The 26,288-nt window shown below is 34.5% G+C and overlaps 1 protein-coding gene and 1 long non-coding RNA gene across 7 annotated transcripts; one reads left to right on the forward strand and one right to left on the reverse strand.

The window, feature by feature from the left end:
* Positions 1 to 1,061: 1,061 nt before the first annotated feature.
* On the forward strand, positions 1,062 to 23,644 carry LOC100331807 (pyroglutamylated RF-amide peptide receptor). Of its 4 annotated transcripts, none has more exons than XM_073935115.1 (7): positions 1,062 to 1,188; positions 2,034 to 2,887; positions 8,492 to 8,650; positions 10,725 to 10,786; positions 11,726 to 11,958; positions 15,466 to 15,563; positions 22,407 to 23,644. In XM_073935115.1, exons 2-7 carry the CDS (start codon positions 2,557 to 2,559, stop codon positions 22,889 to 22,891), a joined length of 1,368 nt encoding a protein of 455 aa, XP_073791216.1. In that variant the 5' UTR covers positions 1,062 to 1,188; positions 2,034 to 2,556; the 3' UTR covers positions 22,892 to 23,644. The 4 variants fall into 4 exon arrangements, with proteins under 4 accessions (XP_073791216.1, XP_073791217.1, XP_073791219.1 ...); XM_073935116.1 differs by lacking the exon at positions 22,407 to 23,644 and adding an exon at positions 15,630 to 17,433; XM_073935118.1 differs by lacking the exon at positions 15,466 to 15,563.
* Positions 10,449 to 25,168, reverse strand: LOC141379835 (uncharacterized). Of its 3 annotated transcripts, XR_012396686.1 has the most exons (5): positions 24,968 to 25,109; positions 23,092 to 23,235; positions 22,744 to 22,879; positions 22,381 to 22,666; positions 10,449 to 11,936 (listed from the first exon to the last, which is right to left on the reverse strand). It is a non-coding gene; the product is annotated as an uncharacterized lncRNA (long non-coding RNA). The 3 variants fall into 3 exon arrangements; XR_012396685.1 differs by lacking the exon at positions 23,092 to 23,235 and having other exon boundaries at positions 25,064 to 25,168; XR_012396687.1 differs by lacking the exon at positions 23,092 to 23,235 and having other exon boundaries at positions 24,950 to 25,109.
* Positions 25,169 to 26,288: the final 1,120 nt, after the last annotated feature.

A 26,288-nucleotide genomic window follows, 5' to 3' on the forward strand; every position in this document is an offset into this window, starting at 1 on the left:
GGAAGTTTGGCCAGAGAAGAAATGGTTGTGCCTAACTGAGCCTGGTTTCTGTATTTGGACTCTCAGCAGTGAAATTTAAACCACACTGAACTGAACTAAACTGAAATTCAACTCTAAAAACTGGACTGACACTAATTCAATTTACTAGAATGTCTATGTTAAGCTGCTTTGACACAATACACATTGAAAAAGGGCTATAGAAATAAACATGAATTGAATTGTAAGCACAATACATAGAAGAAGAAGAAGGATTTTAAATGACAAGAATTTTCTAAGAAAGAATATGTTTTGTATTTTTGTCATTATTGACATGGGCTTTTAAATAAATTAAAAATCAACCACCCATGAATATATTTAATTTATATCAAAATGAACACAGCTGAGATTTAGAAGAGACCGAGAAGCACAGCTTGTTAACATATGTATTTATAACTGTAAATATAATTCTAAAGTATATTTATTGTTGCTTTTTAAGAATTGCTTTCTGTAATTTAAGTAAAAACAACTTTATTAATTAACAGAGCTGCATTACTCTATATAAATTGCTAAATTTCTTTTTTTTTTTTTTTTGACCAATAACATAATAACAGTTCCAAAACTGTTTGTATAAGGATGCAATTGAAGAACCATTTTTGTAACATAAAATGAACCTTTCAAACTGTTCTCAAATAAACATGTATTTATAAGTGTGAAGAACATCTTTAATAATCTTAAGAACCTTTTGTGGAATGCAACAGTTTCAGATTTCCTTGTGGAACCGTCAATACCATATAAGACAGTCAGACAGACATGATAGACAGACATGATGATAGATAGATAGATAGATAGATAGATAGATAGATAGATAGATAGATAGATAGATAGATAGATAGATAGATAGATAGATAGATAGATAGATAGATAGATAGATGGATGAAACGTCACAGCTCAAGGGGGTGTTTCTGCGGCTCTGTCACCTCTTTACTATATGTTTGAGTATTGGATTCAGTGTTGCTCCGTATTGGGGGAGGAAACTTGAGTTCAAGGAAATCCATAAATACAACGCGCTTGTAACACTAGCTGTGTTGGGAAGCAGAATATGGTTTCCTAAATGTCACAAAGCCGTTTATTTGAATGATAAAGCGAGAAGAAGTTTGACTGACCGTCGGAGAAACTTTGAGAGAATAACGAGCGCCGGATCACACCACAGTAAGTGCGCGCTTTTTTTGCTTTTTATTTTTTGGAATGGCCATTATTTAGATTACATGCTAAAAGAATATGTGGGTAATCTATTATTTCACGTAATAGCCTAACATCTCGTGTCACGTTTTTAGATGTGTGGATGAAACCGGTGTGACTGAATTCGAAATATTAATTGCATGATTTTACCTGCCGTCCGTAACATGTCAAGCTTATATCCACCTTTGTAAACATCCTAAATTAACGCAACAACAAATAAGCCGATTAACATTTTTTGACACAAAAGTGCCATCTTAAAGTAGCCAGCTAATTATGTTGTAAAGACACTTTCATTTACATTTAATTAACAAATTTACATCATTGTTGATTGAGGAGCAATATTGCAATCGATGTTTTGTTCTCCAGATTAGGCAATCTATTAATTTTTTATTAGATAGTGATTTTTTTCCTCAGAATTTTCTATGATTTAAATGTTTACATATGACCAAAACAAGTAAATATTTCATATACATATTTGATTATATAGGATATTTCAAGTGAATGTTACATTAATCTCACTCTGCAAGAGATATCTTCACAGTTTTACATTTAAATATAATTAATAATTACAGAATTATGCACATGGGAAAGAATTTTTCCCCAAAATGAAAAGTATACAATGAAATTTTGTGTTGGGGCAAGATTTAAAATGCTGTATAAAAGAATATTTAAAAACAAACCCATACCATACAAAATGATTTTAAATGTGTACAACTATCCTCAGTCTCTTTTAACATATGAATTTAATGTACTATTGTTTATATTATATATAGTATTAAAACATTGAGAAAAAAAGCTGTTTGTTCATTTTTCAGGATATTGCAAAATTAAAAGACAAATACTGGCTGAACTCAAACAAACATAGAAAAATCAATACAATCACAGAAACCTGGACTGTGAAGATGACAAAGGATCATGAAACAAATGGGTCACAAGATAATGCGTGTCAAGCATTGCATCAAGAATGAACTGTAACAGCTAAAGGATAAACAAAGAGTGAACAGTGGTGCATCATAATGCTGGCATCAGCCAACATTTAACTGAAGATGGTTTTGTCAAGCAGAGGATCAGTCTGTCAATAAGCACCATGGGGATTGTCCCAACTGGCTTAAAATCAATGCCTGCAAGTATGTCCATAAGTATGTGATGAAGGCATGGAAGCTTTCATCAACAACAAGGAACAAACCTGAACAAATGCCCTTAAGACATCATTTTCAAAGAGGTGCAGATCAATTTAGCACACACAACTGTTCATTAGTGCAGACAAAGCAGACTCTGTGAGAGAAACTATACAGTTCAAAAGTCACTGGAAATCTCAGATCCTCAAAAACCATCAATATGAACCTGACCTCCCATCTTCTGGACCTCATGCTAAAGGCTTCAAATCTCTCTCGCTGGCAGTTCATCCAGGATTTCTCTATTCCTCCGCTGATCTCCATTCCCAGACTTCCTAGCACTTTGCTTCCGGTTTTTGGCCTGCTTTACGTGCTCATCTTTGGGCTTGCGGTGGTGGGCAACGGGGCGGTGCTGGTTATTTTATGTCGCAGGAAGGCTTTAGAGTCCCCCAGCACCTTTTTCATTTGCTCACTGGCGCTCAGTGATCTCCTGATATCCATAGTGTGTGTTCCTGCCACCCTTCTGCAGCACTTCTTCACAAACTGGTTGGCTGGTAAGTTTGGCTAGTTTCTCTGTTTATGAAATTTCACAACTATATCTATTTGGCCATCCTGCTTTATTAGTACAGTCTAAAAAAAATACTGGGTTGTATTAATATTGTCAAATATGGACGAACCCAACATTAGGTTATGTGTGTGTGTGTGTGTGTGTGTGTGTTTTGTGCTATGTTTTAAATAAACTTTAAACCCATCTAAGATTGTTAATATTTGACCCTGCGTAAAATTAAAAAAAAGCTATCCGGCATTTTTTAGAATAAAGCCAAATTCAGTCTCAATTTTATGAGGGAAAGTACAGTAATTTAAAAAGTGTTAAAGAGCAAGGACACTTAAGAAGCTATATATTCATTTATCACAGTTAATACATTACTGTAATTTCAGTGCTCATGAATGGTACAGTTTGGTTCAAAGTGTAAAGTTTTTTATGCTTTCTACATTTCAAAACTTTGTGAACTTCATACATTCTAAGACATCTCGAAGTATACACACACACACACACACACACTCACACACACACACACACACACACACACACACACACACACAGACACACACACACACACACACACACACACACACACACACACACACACACACACACACAATGGGCATAATATAATTATGCAAATTTATATTTGTTTTAATAAAAACAAGGTTAGATTTGTCCACCTGTCCGGTTTTGGAGATGTTTGCATCACCATATGGGGTATAAGAATAGAATGTGTGTTTGGATATAACTCAGTTTTTTTTCACACGTTGTTATTATTGTTAATTTATTTGTTTTTTGGAAATTAGAACTGAATTTAGAAATAGTTTTTAAACAAATCTTTGCAATTAACAAACGCCATTAAATATGTAGGCTAATGAATGTCTTCAGTGAAGTGCTTCCTCATCCACAAAAGTAAACTAGTAAACAGTACAAGTAAAGAGGCCAAATGGAGAAGGCTTGTTGTTTTTCACGCAGATGGTCTGTTAAACTGTTTTCTTGCTAGTAAATCATTCAGTTTTTCCACTTTCAAAGTTCACCATATAAATACAAATGCATCATGGCATGACACAAAAAACTCTTAAAGAGAATAGGAGATAAGACTCTGATTGGTTTCATTCAAATTATGCTCAAAACACACCAATAACTCATTAAGAGAATAAGTACAACCCTGTTAAACCATGTGCCATGGAGCAAACCATATTTTTCTATCCTTAAAAAAGAATAAGTGGATTTGGACACACACTCAATGCTTTTGTACCATGCGATTTAGACTTTGCGCCTAGATCGTTAAAATAGAACCCAATATGTTTAATTCCATTTTCTTTAGCCTCTTTTAAAAGTATAATAAACAGCGACCTTCCTGCTGTGAGGCGATTGTGCTACCCACTGCGCCACCATGACGCCCCATGATATAGTAACAATAATCAATAATAATGGTTCAGGACAAATAATAATAATAATTGATCATAGCAGCATCAAATCTTTATATTGGAAAAATCACGTGACTGAAGACTGGCATTCTCATGAACATTTATTCAAAGAGAAAACAGTTTTTGAAAAAAACTAAATGTACATTTTCCTAAATGTAAAGCCACTAAATTACTAACATTTTGATAATTCACCTCAACTTGAAAATCCTGTCATCATTTACTCACCCACAATCTCTAAAACCTACGAGTGTCTTTTGTGACTATTTGACCACACTGTAGATGTAGTCATATTCGTTCAGTGTTGTACAGGACCTCATTAGCTAACATTAGTTTTCTAAACAAATAACTGGAACCACATGAGAGTATACTGTATATAAATTAATTAGAGTTGACAAACTTAAGCCTTTATCATAGACCAGTACAATAGTAGCTTAAAAAGTTGTACACTTAGTGTAATATATAATTTCTCATGACAGGCATCATTCTAGATATTATTCTGCAGTCAAGCATTTAATTGGACCTGTACATATATTTTATTTACCCTTGGGTGGTTTTTCTTTACCTGAAATTTTTTGATGACTCTTAACATTAACAGACATCCTACAGATGGAGTTCTTTGTCCAAAATTAAGCTATTATTTTGATGCAATAAATACAAAAGCATCAAGTCATTGATTTGTGACCAACTCATTACTAGATTTTTGTGTGTAGTATTGTTTCATGACACCTTCATTACTTGTAACACGTCCACTCGAATTAGAGCTTCAGATATCTTTCAGACAATGAGATGAAAGGTCACCATTGATTAAAAGAGATCTTATCCCCACGATAGAATTGTAAATGAGCACTTTACGTGGCTGGAAGTTCACTCCTGGAAGCCTATTAACAAAAATAACAACATTTGTGCAAATAACGTTTTAATGTGCTTGGGTTGCTGTAGAAACAGTGTTCAGTTATTTTTTTTTTATATGTTAAGTCTCTCATGCTAATTAAGGCTGAATTTATTGGATCAAATACAGTAAAACAGCAATATTAAGAAGTATTTTATCATCTAAAATGTTAATATTTAAAACATATAAATTCAAAACTAAATTTTAAGCATTGCTCCAGTCTTCAGTGTCACACGATGCTTCAGAAACCATTCAACTATTATCATTTGGTGGCCTAGAAAGATTCCTTATCATTGTTGAAAAAAAAAGATGCTTAATATTTTGATGGATTAACATTTTGTGGGGCTTAACGTTCTCTTGTTTAACAAAAGTATTCTACTGAATCAATAATAAAATCTTACCTTTCTGTTGGTTTGTACGGTATAAGTTCTCAAAACTCAGCCCTGGAGGTCCGGTGTCCAGCAGATTTTAGCTCATCTCAACACACCTGCAACTATGTTTCTAGAAAGCCTAAAGCTGCGGTCACACTAGAGTTTGTGAGTGCAAAATTCTGTTGTATGGTGCTGCCAAAAGGGGCGGGATTAAACAAGATGATTAGACATTAAAAAAGCAAGTGATTTGCTCCATGTTTTAAATTCCTGTTCAGAGAGGTCATGTTTTGATTCGCGATTGGTCTCACGCAGTCATGTGATGCGATTTCGCAGATCAGAGTTTACCAAGCTTTCACTTTGCACCGCAGCAACCTGCGAAACTTGATGCATGACCTTGCGTTTCTGGTCTGACGCATTCCTGTGCGTATGAATGAAAGTCTATGGGGAAAAAAAGTCAAGTGTGAGCACAGCTTAAGAGCTTGCTTAGCTAGCCCAGGTGTGTCTGATTGAATTTGGAACTTAACTTTGCAGGACTCCGGCCCTCCAGAACAGAGTTTGGACATCCCTGGCCTAGTAAGAGCTTGATTAGCCAGACCAGGTGTGTCTGATTGGGGTTGGAACTAAAATCTGCAGGACACCGAACCTTTAGGACCGAGATTAAGAACCCCCTTTTGTTGGGTACTGAAATACAAAAGGGAAAATAGTGTACAGGTAGTCTTGACACAATTTTTACTGAAGCAGGAAGATGGGGCAGCTCCTCCCCTTTTTAAAAATAGCCAATAAAGAAGGGCCTGCGGGCCAAAGTTGACCCATGGTAACAACCGAAAAGTGAGGGAGAATGATGGGGAGGTGTTTATGTGAATGCCTTTAACAGTGATCATAATTTTAAATTTAGCGTAACCTTTTGTTTATTTGTTTTATTGCTGAGCTACAAAAAGCCAACTGGAAGTGGCTGTGTAAAACATATGCTGAATAAGTTGTCGGTTCATTCCGTTGTGACAATCCCTGATATAAAGGGACTAAGCCGAAAAGAAAATGAATGAATGAATGAATGAATAATGTAAAGTATTGTTTTCTAGTTATTTTAAAATATTACCAAATAAAGTAGAACATTACCCATGGCATATTTCATATTTACGGTTTGATATATATTCGGCCCACACCCCTCAATCAAGTTTTCTTTTTGTCCCTTTATGGAAAAAAGTTTGGGCACTGCTGGTAGAGAGGAAATAGATCAAATGCAAGTGGAAAAAATTCTGATGGAATGTAGAAATTAATTTCTCATCTTTCAAAAATCATTGTTATAATTTTGAACAAAATAATTATTACCAGTTTTAAAATTATGCAGCATGACAAGTTTTCACTGACTAAAACTAGACTAAAATGCAGAGATATTTAGTTAACTAAACTTTACTAAAACAGGACTAAGTTTGATCCACACTATAAAGTTAAAGGTGGCAAGTTGAAGTCGGAATTATGAGCCCTTTTGAATTATTAGACCTCCTCTATATTTGTCCCCAATATCTGTTGAACAGAAAAATAAAAAATGTCAACACATTTAAAAACATAACAGTTTTAATACCTAACAATAACTAATAATATGATTTATTTTATCTTTGCCATGATGACAGTATATAATATTTTACTGGATATTTTTGAAGACACCAGTATTCAGCTTAAAGTGACATTTAAAGATTTAATTAGGTTAACTAGGCTAGTTAGGACATTTAGGCAAGTCACGGTATAATGATAGTTTGTTCTGTAGACAATTGAAAAAAATGCTCAATGGGGCTAATAATAGTGACCTTAAAATGTTTTGTAAAGTGCTTTTATTCTAGCCAAAATAAAACAAATAATACTTTCTCTAGAAGAAATAATATTACAGGAAATACTGTGAAAAATTTCTTGCTCTGTTAAACATCATTTGTAAAAAAAAAAAAAAAAAAAAAAAAAAAAAAAAAAAAAAAAAAAAAAAATTATATATATATATATATATATATATATATATATATATATATATATATATATATATATATATATATATATATATATATATATATATAATCACAGCACAGCTAATAATTTTGCCTTCAACTGTATACTTCATAATACTAATAATAAAAATACTTCATGACTATAATAATAAGCATGATTTGTTGTTTGCCATCAGTATGTGTCATGTTATTAGGTGAAACTGACTTCACCTAATAACACGGTATAATGAAGGACATTCGTATCCATCATGCATCAGAAATGATGCAGCTGAGATTATGAAGGATCATTGAGCTGGAAAATAAGTATTAGGACTGCTCCTTGAGTCCATGGCAACACAAATTCAATCAGATCTCTCATAAATGTAGTAATTATGAGAAAATGTTGAGTCGGGGAAAAAGCCTATGATCCCACTCCACATTTCTGTTTTCATCATTGTCCATACACTTACAGCCCACACATTAGTTTTGCTCTGAAAGCCTCCTCAGTATTTCTGTCCTTATATATCTATCAGCAGTTAAAGAGATAGTTTGCCTAAAAATCATCCACCCAAGTTTCATCATGCTCCATTTGTTCCAAACATATATTTTATTATTCTCTCAAACACAAAGAAATATAAACAGAAGAATGCTGGGAAAAAATATTTCCAACATACTTTAGAATTTCTTGCTTTGTGTTCAACAGAAGTTAAAAAAAATCACAAAGGTTTAGAACCACTCAAGTGTGATTAATTGGTGAAGAAATTGTCATTTTTTGATAAACCATTTTAATACTAATATTCCTTTTAATACTGATCTGGAGTTGGATCGTGCAGTACATTTATATTTTTCATCAGTTTATTGCATCAGTTCATTCACTGTTTTCTCTTTCATTTTCTGACTCACTCATTCCCTTACTGCTCCTTCACTTTTTTATTTTTGGATGCACAGGAGATTTTCTCTGCAAGTTAATACCCTTCCTACAAGTGACGGCTATCTCGACCAGCATGCTCACCATGACGTGCATTGCCGTTGAGCGTTTCCAAGGAATCCTTTATCCTCTGCATGTGCGCAACAGCTACTTTCTCTGCCATGCCTTCAAGATGCTGGGTGAGTTATGGAGAGAACGATTAGAAGAGTTCAGTGCTTATTAAAAATTCAGTAAATACTGTAGCAGTCAAATTTCACATTGCTCATACATTACAATTCATAAAAACAATCATGCAACTTTTTAGTACATGTATTGAAAGTATAAAGATAGGGTGTCCACTTAACCATATTAAGTATAAAACTGTGAATTCTGTGTACTAATTTAATATAATATAATTTAATATAATATAATATATATAATTAATATGGCATAATATAACATAACATAATATATATATATATATATATATATATATATATATATATATATATATATATATATATATATATATATATATATATATAATTAATATAGCATAATAGAAGAGAAGAGAAGAGAAGAGAAGAGAAGAGAATGTACTCACCAGCCACTGTATTAGGTGCTTTTATTGTCTAACTGCTCTTCAACCCAAATTTCTAATCAGCCAATCACATAACAGCAACTCAATGCATTTACGCATGTAGACATGGTCAAGACGATCTGCTGCAGTTCAAACTCAGCATCAGAATGGGGAAGAAAGGTGATTTAAGTGACTTTAAACTAGGCATGGTTGTTGGTGCCAGATGGGCTGGTCTGAGTATTTCAGAAACTGCTTATCTACTAGGATTTTCATGCACAACCATCCCTAGGGTTTACAGAGAATGGTCTGAAAAAGAGAAAATATCCAGTGAGTGGCAGTTATGTGGGCACAAATGCCTTGTTGATGCCAGAGGTCAGAAGGAAATGGCCAGACTGGTTTGAGCTTGTAGAAAGGCAACAGTATCTCAAATAACCACTCGTTACCACTGAGGTATGCAGAAGAGCGTCTCTGAATGAACAACACTTCCAACCTTGAGGGGGATATTCTAAAGCAGCAAAAGACCACACTGGGGGCCACTTCTGTCAGCTAAGAACAGGAAACTGAAGCAACAATTTGCACAGGCTCACCTAGAAGACGGAAAAAAACATTGCCTGGTCTGATGAGTCTCGATTTCTGCTGCAACATTCAGATGGTAGGGTCAGAATTTGGTGTCAACATGAAAGCACGGATCCATCCTGCCTTGTATCAACAGTTCAGGCTGGTATGGGTGGTGTAATGGTGTGGGGGATATTTTCTTGGCACACTTTGGGCCCATTAGTACAAATTGAGCATTGTGTCAACGCCACAGCCTACCTGAGTATTGTTGCTGACCATGTCCATTCATTTATGACCACAGTGTCCCCATCTTCTGATGGCTACTTCCAGCAGAATAACGTGCCATGTCATAAAGCGTGAATCATCTCAGACTGGTTTCTCGAACATGACAATGAGTTCACTTTACTCAAATGGCCTAAACAGTCACCAGAGCTCAATCCAATAGAGCACCTTTGGGATGCGGTGGAATTGGAGATTCACATTATGGATGTGCAGCCGACAAATCTGCAGCAACTGCATGATGCTGTCATGTCAAAACAGACCAAAATCTCTGAGGAATATTTCCAGTACCTTGTCGAAGGATTGATCCAGTTCAGAAAGCAAAAGGGGGTCCAAACCGGTACTAGTAAAGTGTACCTAATAAAGTGGCCACTGGGTGCAAATACCCTATTTTTAATCTTTTATTATAAAAAAGTTAATAACATTAATAATTATTTTTTTCAGATTATTTTTCAGAAATAACTTAACAAATCATATTTAAGTGCAACCTGGAAAAAGCAAACAGCACATTTTTCCCCAGATTTTCTTACTGTTAAAAACTAGTGACACACAATCTTTTTTTAAAATTTTTTATTTTATTTTTTATCAGATTTACCAAGTACAATAAAAATTAATATTATCAGATTCAGTGGATTTATTTTGCAGTTCCTAAACTTTATTTTGAAAGCCCCGAGATGACAGTAATAATAAACTTGTGGAAAATATTACATATTTTTACCTTTCCTTTATATAATGAAAGAAATAAACGGTGCAACACCTACACTGAATCCCAATGACAAAGAAATTGCCATCGCAATGGAAACAGATCTACCTTTGACAATGTAGAAAACAAACATTGTGTATTTTTCCTCATTTTACAGTGACTGTGTGGATAGTTGCCCTGGCCATTGCTGCTCCCATGTGGTTTGTCCAGAAAGTGGAGGTAAAAAAAGCAACATTATAAACAAGCTAACATCAACCTGACAATTTCCAATTTCGACACCTACCATCAATATTATAAAGACTATATGTAAAGTAAACAAGAACTTCCTGCTTGGACATATAATTTAACAGACAATACTCAAGCCATGAACTATCAGAAACACAGTAAACTGAGTCAAAGACATCAGTATTCATCTGAAACAACTGACTCTATCTGAGGAAAAAAACACGTCATTGTTCTTTTTGAATTTATAAATTGGTTCGTAATTATTACTCCAAAAGACTACATGAAAGAAACAGAAAAGGCTGCTGATGGTTTTAATAAGCTGAACATCTTAACTCTTTGACTTAGTCATTTTCATGCATGACAAGCTACAGCCAGAAATAGCAGATGCATCAACTCTCCTAGAATTAAATTATGTGCCAGAATAGACCATTGAGAGTTTCAAATCCAATGCCCAATATGTTTTCATTGAGGTAGTAATGCCTGCCACTTATCATCGTGTAAGTGCATTTGCTTTATCTTTGTTGTCCTTCCATGTGCAGCTTTCACATTTACGTTAAAGCTATTTTTTTTTTTAAAACATCTTGAATGTATCAGCATGACATCAGTGATCAAAGGATCACTGATGTCATGTTGTATCCGGCAGCAAATATACAGTCCACCATGACAATAATAAACAGCTCTTTTTATCTATTAGCATGGCATGCCTGTCTGTCAGTAATTCAGAGCCTTATAATTAATTCAGATAGTTGATGATGAATTGTAAAGATGTGATGAGCAACATTATATGCTATTAAATGCTAAAACAAAATAATTAGATTAAATAGTTGAGATATTTAGTTGCCGTCCATCTGTCAAATGTTGTTCTTACAGCACAGGAAAGATAGCTGAATAAGTGTCTAGATAAAACTTTCTTGTTGTTGTTTAACTATCTAGGTGAAATATGACTTCCTATTCGACGTCCACCACACCTGTTGTTTGGAAGTATGGCCAAACCAGCAACAGAGGAGAGTGTACACTACCTGTCTGTGTGTGTTGGTGTTTTTGGCCCCACTGGCGACTATGGCCATTCTGTACTGGAAGATCATGCGAGAGCTCTGGGGAAATCACAAAGTCCATGACATCATGTTTCAAACACTCCCAGGATCTGAAATCAACAAGATTACCAGGTTAGTCTTTGGCTATGAACACTGTTTACATTTCTAGGCTATCTGAATATGAGGTTATTATAAACGTCTATAGGGTTGACTGAAAACTAGACAAATTACCAGTTTGTAAACATTCAGGATGCTCGCGTTGCGAGGTTGCAGAAAAAAAAAAAACAGGAGTGGTAGCATTTACAGCGAGGGAATGACATCCGATGCGGTACAGAATTTGTTGTGTAGAAATAAGTTATATTGATTACATATTATATATATATATATATATATATATATATATATATATATATATATATATATATATATATATATATATATATATATATATATATATATAATATACATAATGCTTTTAGTCTATAATAACAGCTTGTCGACCAGTGATAAGCACAGCTATTCTGCAAAATTAACGTTAAAGTGAGCGGCATTCATCTGACAGGTCCATCTGCGATAGCACCCTCCCAATAGGTATTGGATAAGACGAAATGGTCAAGCATCCAGCCCCAAATATACAACTATCTCATTGAAACTCCAAGTGATTTTGCATGAGAGAAGTTAAAAGCCTAAAAGTCTTTCGATGCCAACAATTTTGTTCTGTGTGGTCATGTGCAAGAAATAATGTTACATGATCACCAGATTCAAAATTATGTAGTGTTAAAAACCGAGGTTCTGCCTAGCCAAATACAAGGAAAGAAAACCAACTGTACAAGGCCTGGGTAGTCAACAAGCAAAACAACTGCATTCTGACAGCGAACTGCACCTGTAAGTCAGGGTATGTGAACTTACATGTTTATGTTTCATTCTAAGCATTCAGTGTTTAATTAACCATATTTAACAGTTTCTGCTAAAATATATGCTGCAATTAAAAACAAGTAATGTGTATGATCCAGCATGACATGAACTTACCTGATATAAAATGAGAACTGCAGAGTCGAGCTCCCTTTTAGCCAAAGATGTCTGCGGTTGGCATTAAAAGTAGTGTGGTGTACAGTAAAAGAATTTCGAATTTAGCATCCTACCGCATAACACGACATGTTTGCTATTGCAACCGGTCTTTCTTTGCATCACCTTTGTGATGCCATGTGTGAGGTAGGTTGGTAATTCCTCTATAACAAATATACACTCACCAGCCAATTTTTTGAGGTGCATCTTGGTTCACACCAGCTTGGGGCTTTGTTTGTCTTCTGAACTGCCTTAGCTGGAAACATTCTTCAGTAATTTGATGTGATGTCATCATGCAGTTGATGCAGATTTTATGGTATTAATCATGCATGATACAGATCTTGTCATTAGAGTTTCACCCTAAAACTTGTAACCACTACTATGATTTGCACAACAGATCCACCTGACCTGATAAGGACTATCAGTAAGCAGTTGTTTATAATTATTGTTACATTATTTATTTACCTACTATTTTACTTACTATTATTCTTTACAGAAACTGCAGAACCAATGCTATGATATTTTGTTTCTTGTACACCAGTACATCTGAATGAGAATAAAGTTTGTCAAAGTCAAAGTCGTTATTTGAGTTATTGTTCCCTTTTTGGCCAGACCTGACCATTCTCCCATGACTTCTAGCATCAACAAGGAATTTTCTGAACTATTCTTGGAACAATTTTCTCTCCTATTCGGAAAAATCACTGTAATCTCATTTCTAAAAGTTTCTAAAATACCATCATGATGGACATCAACAATCAAGCAACAAAGTCACATCTTATCTATAATCTTATTCTTGTTTTGAACTTAAAAACCTTGACCATTTCTACATGCCTAAATGCTTGTTTGTGATCAGTGGCCAATTAATCTTTTTCATCCTCATTTTGTTTTAAAACTGTATAATATACACTCACTAGCCACTTTATTAGGTACACCTGACTAGTACTAGGTTGGACCCCGTTTAGCCTTCATGGTATAGATTCAACGAGGTGCTGGAAATATTCCTCAGATACTTTAGTCCATATTGACATGATAGCGTCACACATATTGCAGATATGTCGGCTGCACATCTATGATTTAAATCTCTCGTTACACTACATCCCAAAGGTGCTTTATTGGATTGAGTCTGGTGACTGTGGAGGCCATTTGAGTACAGTGAACTCATTGTTGTGTTCAAGAAACCACTCTGAGATAATTCGAGCTTTATGGCATGGTGCATTATCCTGCTGGAAGAAGCCATCAGAAGATGGGAACACTGTGGTTATAAAGGGATGGACATGGTCATCAACAATACTCAGGTAGGCTGTGGCATTGACACGATGCTCAATTGGTACTAATAGGCCCAAAGTGTGCCAAGAAAATATCCCCCACACCAATACACCACCACCAGCAGCCTGTTGATACAAGGCAGGATGGATCCATGCTTTCATGTTTTTGACGCCAAATTCTGACCCCTGCCATCCGAATGTCGCAGCAGACATCGAGACTCATACGACCAGGCAACGTTTTTCCAATCTTCTGTTGTCCAATTTTGGTGAGCCTGTATGAATTGTTCCCTCAGTTTTCTGTTCTTAGCTGACAGGAGTTGCCTTTCTATCAGATCGACTTAGTCTGGCCATTCTCCTCTGACCTCTGCCACCAACAAGGCAGAACTGAACTGCCGCTCACTGGATATTTTATATTTTCTGACCATTCTTTGTAAACCCTAGAAATGGTTGTGTTTTTAAAATCCCAGTAGATCAGCAGTTTCTGAAATACTCAGACCAGCCCGTCTGGAACCAACAACCATGCCGTGTTCAAAGTGACTTAAATCACCTTTCTTTTCCATTCTGATGCTCAGTTTGAACTGCAGCAGATCGTCTTGGCCATGTCTACATGCCTAAATGCATTAATTTGCTGATTGGCTGATTAAAAATTTGCATTAACAAGCAGTTGGACAGGTGTACCTAATAATGTGGCAGGTGAGTGTATTTCTGTTTTAAAGATGCAAACATGTTTTGTGACTCGAAGAATATTTTTAGTAATGCGGTTAAACCATTTCTGAGATACATAGGTCAACAGAAAGTCAACATTTCTCAAAGTGTCTATTTTCCACAAGGTAGGTCACAAATGTTAATGAGTAAATGACAGAACTTTCATTGCTGGGTGAACTATCATTTTATCCCTCCCTGATCCGTTTCTTGCACTTATGCATCATTATAAAGTAGCCCTATATTATTACATGAAAAGACCACAATCTTAAAATACTACACAATAAATAACAGGGGGTCCTTACTGTGTCTCTGTGCACCAAGGAGATTAAAAAAGTATGAAGAGCCCTGGGCTTAAAGCACAGCATGAAAACCCATGTGATCTGAACCTGATGATTCAGCCAGTATACAACAACAATAAAGACTTTTGTCCATTCATACAATCTTTTGTGAGGTATATTTAGTGTATTCTTTCAGTGGCAGGTTTGCATAACACAAATATTGCTGTTCTTACTGGTAAACTGGTGCAAGCACTATTTGATTGACACACTCCTGTATTTTGTTGTTACTGACATGCCTATAACAATAGAAACCATTTCATCCTCAGGAGGAAGAAGCGCGCTATAAGAATGATGGCCACTGTGGTGCTGCTCTTTGCCGCCTGCTGGGCACCTTTCCATCTGGTTTCCCTCCTGCTTGACTATGGTAACAAACAACTTCTTGTGTCCTTCCTTCCCGCCACATTTGTCAATCTCCCCATTTTTTTTTCAGGTAACAAAAAAACAACATGTTATTCTTTTGTATGTCAGGCAGCTGCTGTCCTTCCAGAGCAAATAAACATTTTCTCACTTCAGATTCTCTTCTTTTTTTACCCTTTCTTCCTCCTCCACCTTTTATAGAGGTCAACACACCATTTCTGCAAACCATTAGCATTTAATTATTTGCTCTGTCCTTCCTCTCACGGTTATCTCTATGGCAACAGTTGTGTTTTGGCGTAATACTTGTTACTTCACGCACAGACTGTTATTTTTACACTTTAACATTTCACAGCAACACAAAACATGCATTTAAAAAATGACAGTCTCATTTTATGTGCATAATTAATGTCATGTCAGTAAATGTTTGCACACCCTCATGTTGTCAAAACTAGGCATGGGACGATTACCGTTTCGAAGGTATGCCGCGGTTTTAAAAAGCAAAGGTTTTAAAATCGCCAAAATACTGTGATACCATGATATTTTTATCCATAGTATTCATACCATCAGAATCAGATACCGCCCCATGCCTAGTTATAACCCACAAGACTTTCTTCCACTCATTTGATAACTTGTTTATTAAGAATGAAAAAAAAAATCCATATGACATGAGTGGTTTAATCGAAGTCTCCTGTAGTTATGAACAGTTGAAGACATTCATTCATCCATTTTCTCTTAGGCTTAGTCCTTGTTTTAATCTGGGGTCGCCACAACAAAATTAACAGCCAACTTATACAGCATATGTTTTACCCAGCGGATGCCCTTCCAGCCGCAACCCATTACTGGGAAACACCCATACAGTCACATTCGCCCACATATACTATGACAATTAATTAGCTTACACAATTCACCTATAGCACATGCCTTTGGACTGTGAGGGAAACCGCAGCACCCGGAGGAAATCCATGCGAACACTGGGAGAACATGAAAACTCCACATAGAAATACCAAGAGAACCAGAGACTTTCTTGTGACCTGCGCTTTCCACTGTGCCACCATGTCGCCCAGTTGAAGACAAGATTATTAAATTATTATTATTTTTAAAATATATATTTCAAAAGGGTGGCATGATGGCTCATTGGTTAGCACTGTCGCCTTACAATAAGAAGGTCACTGGTTCTAGTCCTGGCTGGATCAGTTGGATATATACATGCGCTATAGGTGAATTGGATGAATTAAATAGGCCATAGTGTATTTATGTAAGTTTATGGGTGTTTTCCAGTACTGGGTTGCAGCTGAAAGGGCATTTGATGTAAAACAATGCTGGAATAGTTGCCGGTTCGTTATACTGTGGCGACCCCTGACAAATAAGAGACTAAGCTGCAGGAAAATTACTGAATATTCCAAGTGATGTTTAATAGAGCAAGGACATTTTTTTCACAGCATTTCCTATTATTTTTTTCTTCTGGAGGGTCTTTTTTCTAGTATTCTGCAAAATAAATATTATATTAGAGCTGGGCGATTTTTATTTAGCCTAAAACCTAAATCTCGATTAATGGATCATTTTAACTTGATTATTATAAATGAATGATTATTTTATGTATTTGATTTCTTTTTTTTTGCCCTCACAGTTCACTGACAGGTTTTGTACAGCAAATATGTTCACATATTACATGTGAGAGATTTCTGAATGAAGGGTGCATTACTTGATTTTAAAATAATTGAAGGAAACAAACACTATCTACAATCTATGATTATTTATTGAACATCAATGTTGAACATACGAAATTAAAACACACATTGGGTCGCATGCCTCCACACCCAGTAAGGAAAATAATTGAAAAAATCATCATGAAAAAATTTGTTCGATTAAAGGTTCTGCATGTCGCTTTTAATTACTTTTCAATCAGTCCTATATTATATACTGTCATCATGGCAATAACAAAAGAAATTAATGAATATATATTAGCTATTAAAACTATTTTAACAAAAATTATTAAAAGAACAAATTATTTTAGAACAAAAGCTTCTCTCCATTAAACAACACTCAGAAAATGTTTTAAAAATAATTAAAATATTGCACAAGCAAAAAATTGTCTTCTTAACTGTATATTTAGATTCAACAAGAACCAATTATTTTTGTCCCTGTGTCAGGCCAAAATTTTTGAGTTTCTGTTTGTGTTGTCTGATCAATCTATAGTCAATATGAATAAGTAGTGCACGATTCTTTCTAAACGATATTAAAGGTTAATACAAGTAGGCTGTTATTACAGTAGTTTATGTGTAGGTCTACTGTCTACTGTTGTTAAAATGCTACATTTTGTATAGACTTTGAATGGAAGACTTGACCAAACTTTAAATGTCTTTTTAATTTTAAATGTGAATAAAACTAATAAAAATAATTAAGAACATTAATCTGTTCATCAAATAAAGGCAATTGTGTTTCTTTAGAAGAACTGAATTAAACCATGCAGTTCATATGGATATTTTTAATGTCTTTATAAACATTTGGAAGCATCCATCTATATAATTTTTATTACATCTTGTGTGGTTTATTATGTGGTCACGCATTTGTGGTAAATGGACCTTCAATGATTTTAATGAATGGTGAATCACTGCTTTTTACATCCCTGACCCGGCCACTCTGACCTATAGGAGCTATTCAGAATAAGATTAGTTCTCTCTCTGTCTCTCCAGTAATGTGATTTTCAGCACTCACTCTTTAATATTATTCTGTCCACTCCAATGTCATGTGCACAACATGTGACGCATTCCCTCTGTTCTTTCTCGACTGCAACAAAAGCACTTCAGAAGACAGCATGGCCAATTTTTCCATTTTCAGTGTAATGACATTCATAAGCATTTGCCTGAGACGCACTGTGTGGAGCCTCTCCAGTATGGAAATAAGATTTTAAGGAGACAAAGCAAAAGAGCACTAATGTGTCACCTGAGACACTTTTTTAAAAGAATGTATACAGATCATATAATCTGAAAGTAATAGATTTGTTCATTTATTTTCAGTTTTTTTTCTTTTTTTAATATTTTAAAAGCTTAAAAAAGACATCTTATTTATCCATCAACAAATTATGAATCAAGTTTTTCCTGTAGCTTTTTCTCCAATTTTTGCACCTTTCTAAAGAGCAAACGATTGTGTAAACATTGGACAAAAACTAATAATTAAACCATTAATACGTAATAACTTAAAGTTTGTTTATAAAATCTTAATTTCGGTGTCAGAGTACAAAGTTAATGGATGGCACTGTGGCGCAGTGGGTAGCACTGTCGCCTTTCAACAAGAAAGTCACTTGTTTCGATATAAATGGCTCTAGTAGTAAGTAAGTGCATAGTTAATCATTTGGTACAAAATGAAAATGACCTCATCATTTAATATCCCTCAGTTTGTTCTAAATATTTTTAACATGTTTCTTCTGTAAAAAACTAAAGAAGATATTTTGATAAATGCTGTTTGCTTGCACACATCATCTTCCATAGTAGTAAATAAATATTATGGAAGTCAATGGGTCCCAGCTACCAGCATTTCAATATTCAAAATTTCTTCTTCTGTGTTCAACAGAAGAAAGAAACTCAAATAAACTTTGAAGTGAAGATTCAGATTTTCAATTTTGGGTGAACTGTCCCTTTAATTCAACTAGTTCGTGCAAAAATACAGAATCATTAAGGAACAACTAAGCAATTAAACCACAAACCAAATGATGGCACGGGTTTGTCAAAAATCAAAAATCTGTATTTTCTCATAATAAAAAAAATCTTCTGTGAGCCTACTCTGATTGGTCAATTAATCCAGTCTGTTGTGAATTTCAGTATACACAAAACAGCAAACACCATACCTGGATTTCAGCTTTAGAGGTTTCAGCTTTCTCAGCACTCAAGATACACTGAGATACAGACAGTAATGTTGGAATCGTTTTTACTGTATAAAGTCAGACTGAACTCTTTTCCTTTGGAAGTGGATTTGCTTGGATCTTCTTTACATGTCGACAACAAACCAAATCAAACCAAACTCTTGCAAGCCTCGACTACAACCCCATTTTGAAAAAGAATATTTGTATCCATTTCTCAGTGAATATAGGCAATGTATTTTGGTGCATTTAAACAAAGCAGATTTATTAAACAGATATATTTATTAAAATTATATTTTAGTCACCAAACATATTTAAAAATTGAAAGATAATACAATTAAATTCAAGCTAGATATTGGGAAAAAAATAAGTACAACCTACAAAATTTCAACTAAATATTTCATTTTTATTTATTTTTTTGCTACTTTCGATTTTTCCTCTTTTTTTTAAATTTGTATTTAATATTTTTCTTCAACAAATAAATTTGGGTGTGCTAGTTTTGGACCGTTGTTGTAAGTTATTTCATTAGATAAGCTCTAGATTTGGCATCAGTACTGACTAATCTAATGTATATGTACAAATATAATATTGTATAGCTCCCTGTTAAAATATACATTTAAAAGACAGATTTGTGAGGGCTACTTATATGCTGAGCACTGTATATTGTTTGAGGATCAAGACTTAGACACTGTTTACAAGCAGCCAATAAAGACCATGAACTAGAATTTTTTGCAAATTTATTACAAAGCTAATAAGGTTTAAGAGGAGTTATTGATGACTCGTCTCAGGCAGACAAGAATCAGCTCTTTCTTTGAAAAAACATAAATTTATTTGTTAAGCAATGTGATCTTTAAAACTTTGCAGACAGTGTACCATCACATCTATTATACACGCTACATGAAAGCTAATATTAAAAGCATAGAAAGCACACTTTCTACATGCTTTAAAGGGATAGTTACACAGAAAATGGAGGATCATTGAGATAAAGTTGGTTTTATATTTGCACATTCAGAGTTTCTCCTTACTAATATAATTTCAGAAAAGAATTCTTTGTTCTAAATGGGAAAATCATATTAGCAGCCAATAGCTATGTTTCCATCTACTTATTTTTATGCACATTTTTGAGATGCGCATAAAAAAATCGATTGATGGAAATGGCAAGCTGTGCATACATTTTTTAATTGCTCAAAAAACTATATGCACATAACAGAGTAGGATAAACTTTGTATTCAATAAGAAAAGATGCCCATAAACTATGATGGAAACACTTTTACCGAACAAATTCCAGTGTGCGCATTTAAAAAGTCATGTGACTTTTTTTTTTTTTAGAGATTATGTGATGATAAAAATTGTGAATGGACAAACCAGCAGGCTGAGCACACTGTAAAACATCTGAACTGTTGTTTTGGTCATTCTAATAACGCCTTCACTGTTTCGGTATTAGTGTTATATTATTAATGGCCTCCTGACCTGTCAAAAGCGTCTGTGCTCCGCATCTCATGTGAGCTTCAAACGCCACCACTCATTTATTGTGTGTCGGCATTTGTCTTCATTAAATAAATAAAAGTTTGATGCAGCTTCTCCTACTGCAGCAAATTCCATTTTGACTCTTGATATTTAGCACGAGTTAATCAGGAAGTGACTATTTTGTTTTCTTTGACTCGTAGGATGAAAACGCTGCTTTATATTTTTTTACCTAATATTCCAGTTTTGCACATAAATTTAATTTGTATTTTTGGATGGAAACACAGCTAATGACGATCATTGCTCACATTAAATTAAAAAGTGTTAATTAGGGCTGTGCGATTTGGGGAAAATATTTCATTGCAATTTTTTTTGACAGATATTGCTATTGTGATTTAATTTTGCAATTTAATTTTGTAGTCAAGCTTCAGCTCAATAATATTTCAATAAAGCTTCTCACTGGTAAAATGCAGTGAGTGTTAGTTAAAAAGAGAAACTGAAAAGATAATAACTTACACCAACATTTATTCATATTTGTTCTTAAATATTCAGAAATTGAACAAATTTTTCTCTAGAACACATGTAAAATTACCTTACCTTTCTGTAAGTTCAACTCAAATTAGGGAGATAATGTGGCTTATTATACAAATAAAAAATAATAATAATTATAAAAAGCAGAACACTCAGCAAACTAACATGGCTGATAAGAAGCACATTGAAAAGTTCTAATTGGGCAGAACGAAAGTGTGCTCACTCAATTGGCTAGTAAGACTGTCACACACAGACAGCGGTCATGCATTTTCTCTGAGCAGGGGAAATTAAATAATACATATACAGGTTATATGCAGGAATCCTAAAGGTAATTTCAACACCTTTTTAAGACTTTTTGAAGACCTTCTCAGAATATTTTTAAGACCTCATCGCCACTTCAAATTCTAATCAGCATAAAACCTTTATCTTAATAAACAGTTGTTAATAAACAGTTGTAGTTAAGTGAATCAATAGAGCACAACCATGCAACATAACTTAAAAGAATAAATGATGCGGTTGTTTTCAGCCACTGTTTAAACTCGTATTTTTCCATCCAGGAGTTCGCAAACTTACATTTTCCCTGTTTTGCTCTATGGTTTCACTACATGTGGAGAGCATCGCATTTGTCACAAATTACATGACATCACCCAGATGGAGGAGCTTGGCCAGACGTGCCCTAACCTGAATAAATTGCGTGGATTGAGCACGCCGTTGTTAATATTAGAAGGAAAATAAATATATTTTTTTGCTTTTTTGGAGTCAAACACTTTGGACAAAGCTTGAACAAAAGTTTAAGACTTCATAAAAACGCAATTAAGACTTTTTAATATCTTTTAAGGGCCTTAAAGAAAGAAACTTCTGAACTTTTTAAACAAGTAAAGGGTGTGTAAATAATGCCAGAAATTGCATTATTTGGTGAACTATCTCTGTATTAATCAATAATCATTCCTAAACAACACTTTTAGAACTGTACCTCGCATGTGTCTTCTCTAAACACAGGTCAGCTGAACCTTGATCTTGATGAAGAGTTTCTTCTGGTCAGCGTGGTTCAGATCCTAGGATTTAGCAATTCGGTGTGCAACCCGCTGATTTATGCTGCCCTCAACACCACCTTCAAGAGGGACCTGCTGGCTCTGCTCACCCGAGGATGGAGATCCCGCACGAGAGGTTGCTGCTGTAACTCATGTTCTTGTTGGTCATGGAGGAGTCATAAACGTGTGGGCATCTCCACAGTGGATTCAAATGAACCCAGACAGGGCCTGGAGACCACATATAGACAGAGAGGAATCAGATCATGGAGTAAACCAGCGTGGGAGGCTGAACCAGAGAGACCTACCTCAAACACGTTTCCCGCAATGAACCTTCTTAGTGCCATCAAGCCCAAAAAGACCTCTGGTACTATGTTACTGAGCATTATTGACCCTCCACACACAGACAGCTCATCGGGATCTGACCAGCCTCTCACAGGGATGCTGGGAAAGTAAATTTCAACCAAATTAAATTGTAAGGAAATCTTGAACTTGCTAACATTGAGGAAAACAAGGGTTCTTCAAGTCATCTTAGACTCACAACTACTGTATTGTTCATTTATTTTTGTATTTGAGTTGAGGAAATATATTTTTTTAATTTTATTTGATTCTAACAGTGTTCATGAAACAATGCCGATTCTTAAAAAATGCTTCACCTTAAAACAAGCAATTTCAGGTTATTTGCTGCCCTCCAGGCCATCCAAGATGTACAATAGGTGAGTTTTTATTCTTCTTCAGTAGAACATTTACGATTATCAGCTGAAGGTGATTCATAAAATGGAAGAGAATGGCTACTGGCACTTTGGGTGGAGAGAAAAAACAAGCAAAAAAATACAAAAATAAATTTGTGTCAATGGCTCTTGACAATACATTAAGGTCCTATGAAATAATCTAGTGGCAATCAGATTGTTGGTTCAATCAGACTTAAAAGCCTTTTATGTTAACACTTTATTTAATTAAGTTTGATTGCATTCAATTGAATTTTTTTTTTTAATCACACGTGACATACATAAGACAAGAGATTACACATGACCAGAGTTGAAAAATTACATGTTCAGCTAGCAATAAGGCTAGGCGATATGTCAAAAATGCAATCTCGATTAATCTTTTCCATATTGAACAATAACGATAATTATTTTGATATCATTTGTTAATGCTTCCAAATTTAAAAGAGTATCCCAACCATGACTGAAGCCACAAATTAGATGGTCCATTAAATAGCATAACCTATATTCGGTGGCCGATCATTTTTTGTGTGCATCACTAATATCAACACACCTCTAGATTTCCATTGTTGCACAGTTCTGCAGTGTGATTGGCTCTTAGATCAATTTAGAGTAAAAATGTCCTGAGCATATCATTGTTATCAACATAGATTTTATCGCAATTCGATGTAATATCATTTGTCAGCCCAACCCTGGCTAGCAATATGACACTGCAACATATGAAGCTGCTTTGTTTTGCAGAGCAATTTTGATAAATACAGACAGTGCTACACAAACAAAGCACTCATCGTTAAAAATAAATAAATAGACAATTATTGTGATCCTTAAAAAAAAAAAAAAAAAAAAAAAAAAAACAGGGTTATTGGCTATGCACTAAACACACTGGGGTACTATATTTATGCAGCTGTGTCAAAAATTCTAATCTTTACCTAATAATCTGCACACTAACCTGATCACTTTATTTACAGCCCAAATTTCGGTTTCATCATTCAGAATGAGGTCATTCCAGTAGAAACATGTTAGATGTGTTCTAAAAATGGTCAGTTTCTTTCTCACGCAAATAAAAATATTTATTTAAAGTTCTAACCTAAAGAAAAACAAGTCACCTACATTTTGGATGGCTGAATGAGTGAGTTAAAATGGTTTTGGTAACTTGCCCCAAACCTCAAGAATATATGTTTGAACTAGACGTAAACTTTAGTTTAATTTAGTTTACCTCCCACCTAATAGATAACAATAAACAGTGTTACTTTTGATATAAAATCTGTTTAAAATCTGTTATCAAGTTCTGTTTTTCTGATTTTAATCATTTATTCATTCATTAATTTTCTTTCCCTTATTAATTAGGGGTCGCCACAGCGAAATGAACTGCCAATTTATCCAGCACATGCTTACAGCTGCAACCCATCTCTGGGAAATATCCACACACTCATTCACACTCATACACCATGGATAGCATACAATTCACCTATAACACGTCTTTGGACTGTGGGGGAAACCGGAGCACACGGAGAAAACCCACGTGAACGCGGGGAGAACATGCAAACTCCACACAGAAACGCCAACTGACCCAGCCGAGGCTCCAACCAGCGACCCTCTTGCTGTGAGGCGACAACACTACTGCGTCACAGCGTCGCCGATTTTATCATTTAATTTAAACGATAGGAATACCGTTTAGCCGCTCTTTTCGCTTCACACATTTGTTACCTTAGTACAAGCACCGATTGATTTACAAAATGACATATTTCTCATTAGCCTAGTCTAAAAGAACAGGTATGTTGAAACTTGCCAATTTGCAGAATATCACCTTTCGTCCAATGCTGAACCGCGCAAAGACAACAATTACGTCAGCAAAAAATCTAGAGAAATAAGCTCTAATGAGCATTTTGCTAAATGTACTCACCATATTATTCACTGTATTATGCCTGAATCTGAATCACTACTAGGCCAAAATGAATCGATTCGCCAGCTTGTGAATCAAATCGTCAAATTTCAAAACTCAAGTCCCAGCCCTATTTTCAATATAATGATGTGGAATCAACAAACAAAGGGAAATTTACTTTGAAGAATGTATTTGCAGCTTATATATTATTCTGTATGTTAAGTGAGAGTCACCAACGAAACAATGTTTTTGAAGCGCTTCAAGTCTTCAGCTTTTTAGGCCTCATACGGGGAAGAAAGATATATTACTTTTTGAAGAGCATTTTTGTGTGCAGCTTCCCGACACTATGGTGATTTTTTTCAGCTTGTTATTTGTTGAATAACGTCTTTTAACATCTGTTTGTGAGAGCAGCACAAAAAATTATTTGATGATGAATTGGATGTGCTTTTATGTCACATAGGGATGTGTGCAGGCTTTTGCCTCAGGGACACAGTTTCAGTCTTCATAGATGGGCTAAAGATGTTCTGGAGCCTGCAGAGGGGTTTGGAGATAACCAGCCGAGACCCTTCATGAAGACTGAAAACATGCATTTATACCAGATTTATACTCATTCATTTTGCTACAGGCATTTTTTCAATTTCAGATGACCTGGAGTCACTGCATGTCTGGTAAAAAAAAAAAAAAAAAAAAATTTGTGGCAACCTGATACCTCAACTCGTATCATTATTATTATTATTATTATTATTATTATTATTATTATATAAGTGTGTGTGTTTGAATAAATTTTTAAAAGATTGTTTCTATTGTAACATGAAATGAAGTAACAGCCTAGATGAGTTAACCACTGTATGTGTGTGTGTGTATATATATATATATATATATATATATATATATATATATATATATATATATATATATATATATATATATATATATATATATATTATTTTTTTAATTTCCTTGCTCTGTTAAATATCATATTCTGACTCAGCTACATACATATATATATATATACATATATATATATATATATATATATATATATATATATATATATATATATATATATATATATATATATATATATATATATATATATATATATTAGATTACATTCACTGATTTTGTAATCATTGCCTTCAATTTGATTTTATATTAAACATTTTACAAGGTGACCTCTTGATCTCAGCCAAATCAAGTAAGTAGAATGAGATAAATATTAAAATAATAAATAATCAATTACCAT

The sequence above is a fragment of the Danio rerio genome, chromosome 21 (assembly GCF_049306965.1).
Source record: "Danio rerio strain Tuebingen ecotype United States chromosome 21, GRCz12tu, whole genome shotgun sequence".
Classification (NCBI taxonomy): domain Eukaryota; kingdom Metazoa; phylum Chordata; class Actinopteri; order Cypriniformes; family Danionidae; genus Danio; species Danio rerio.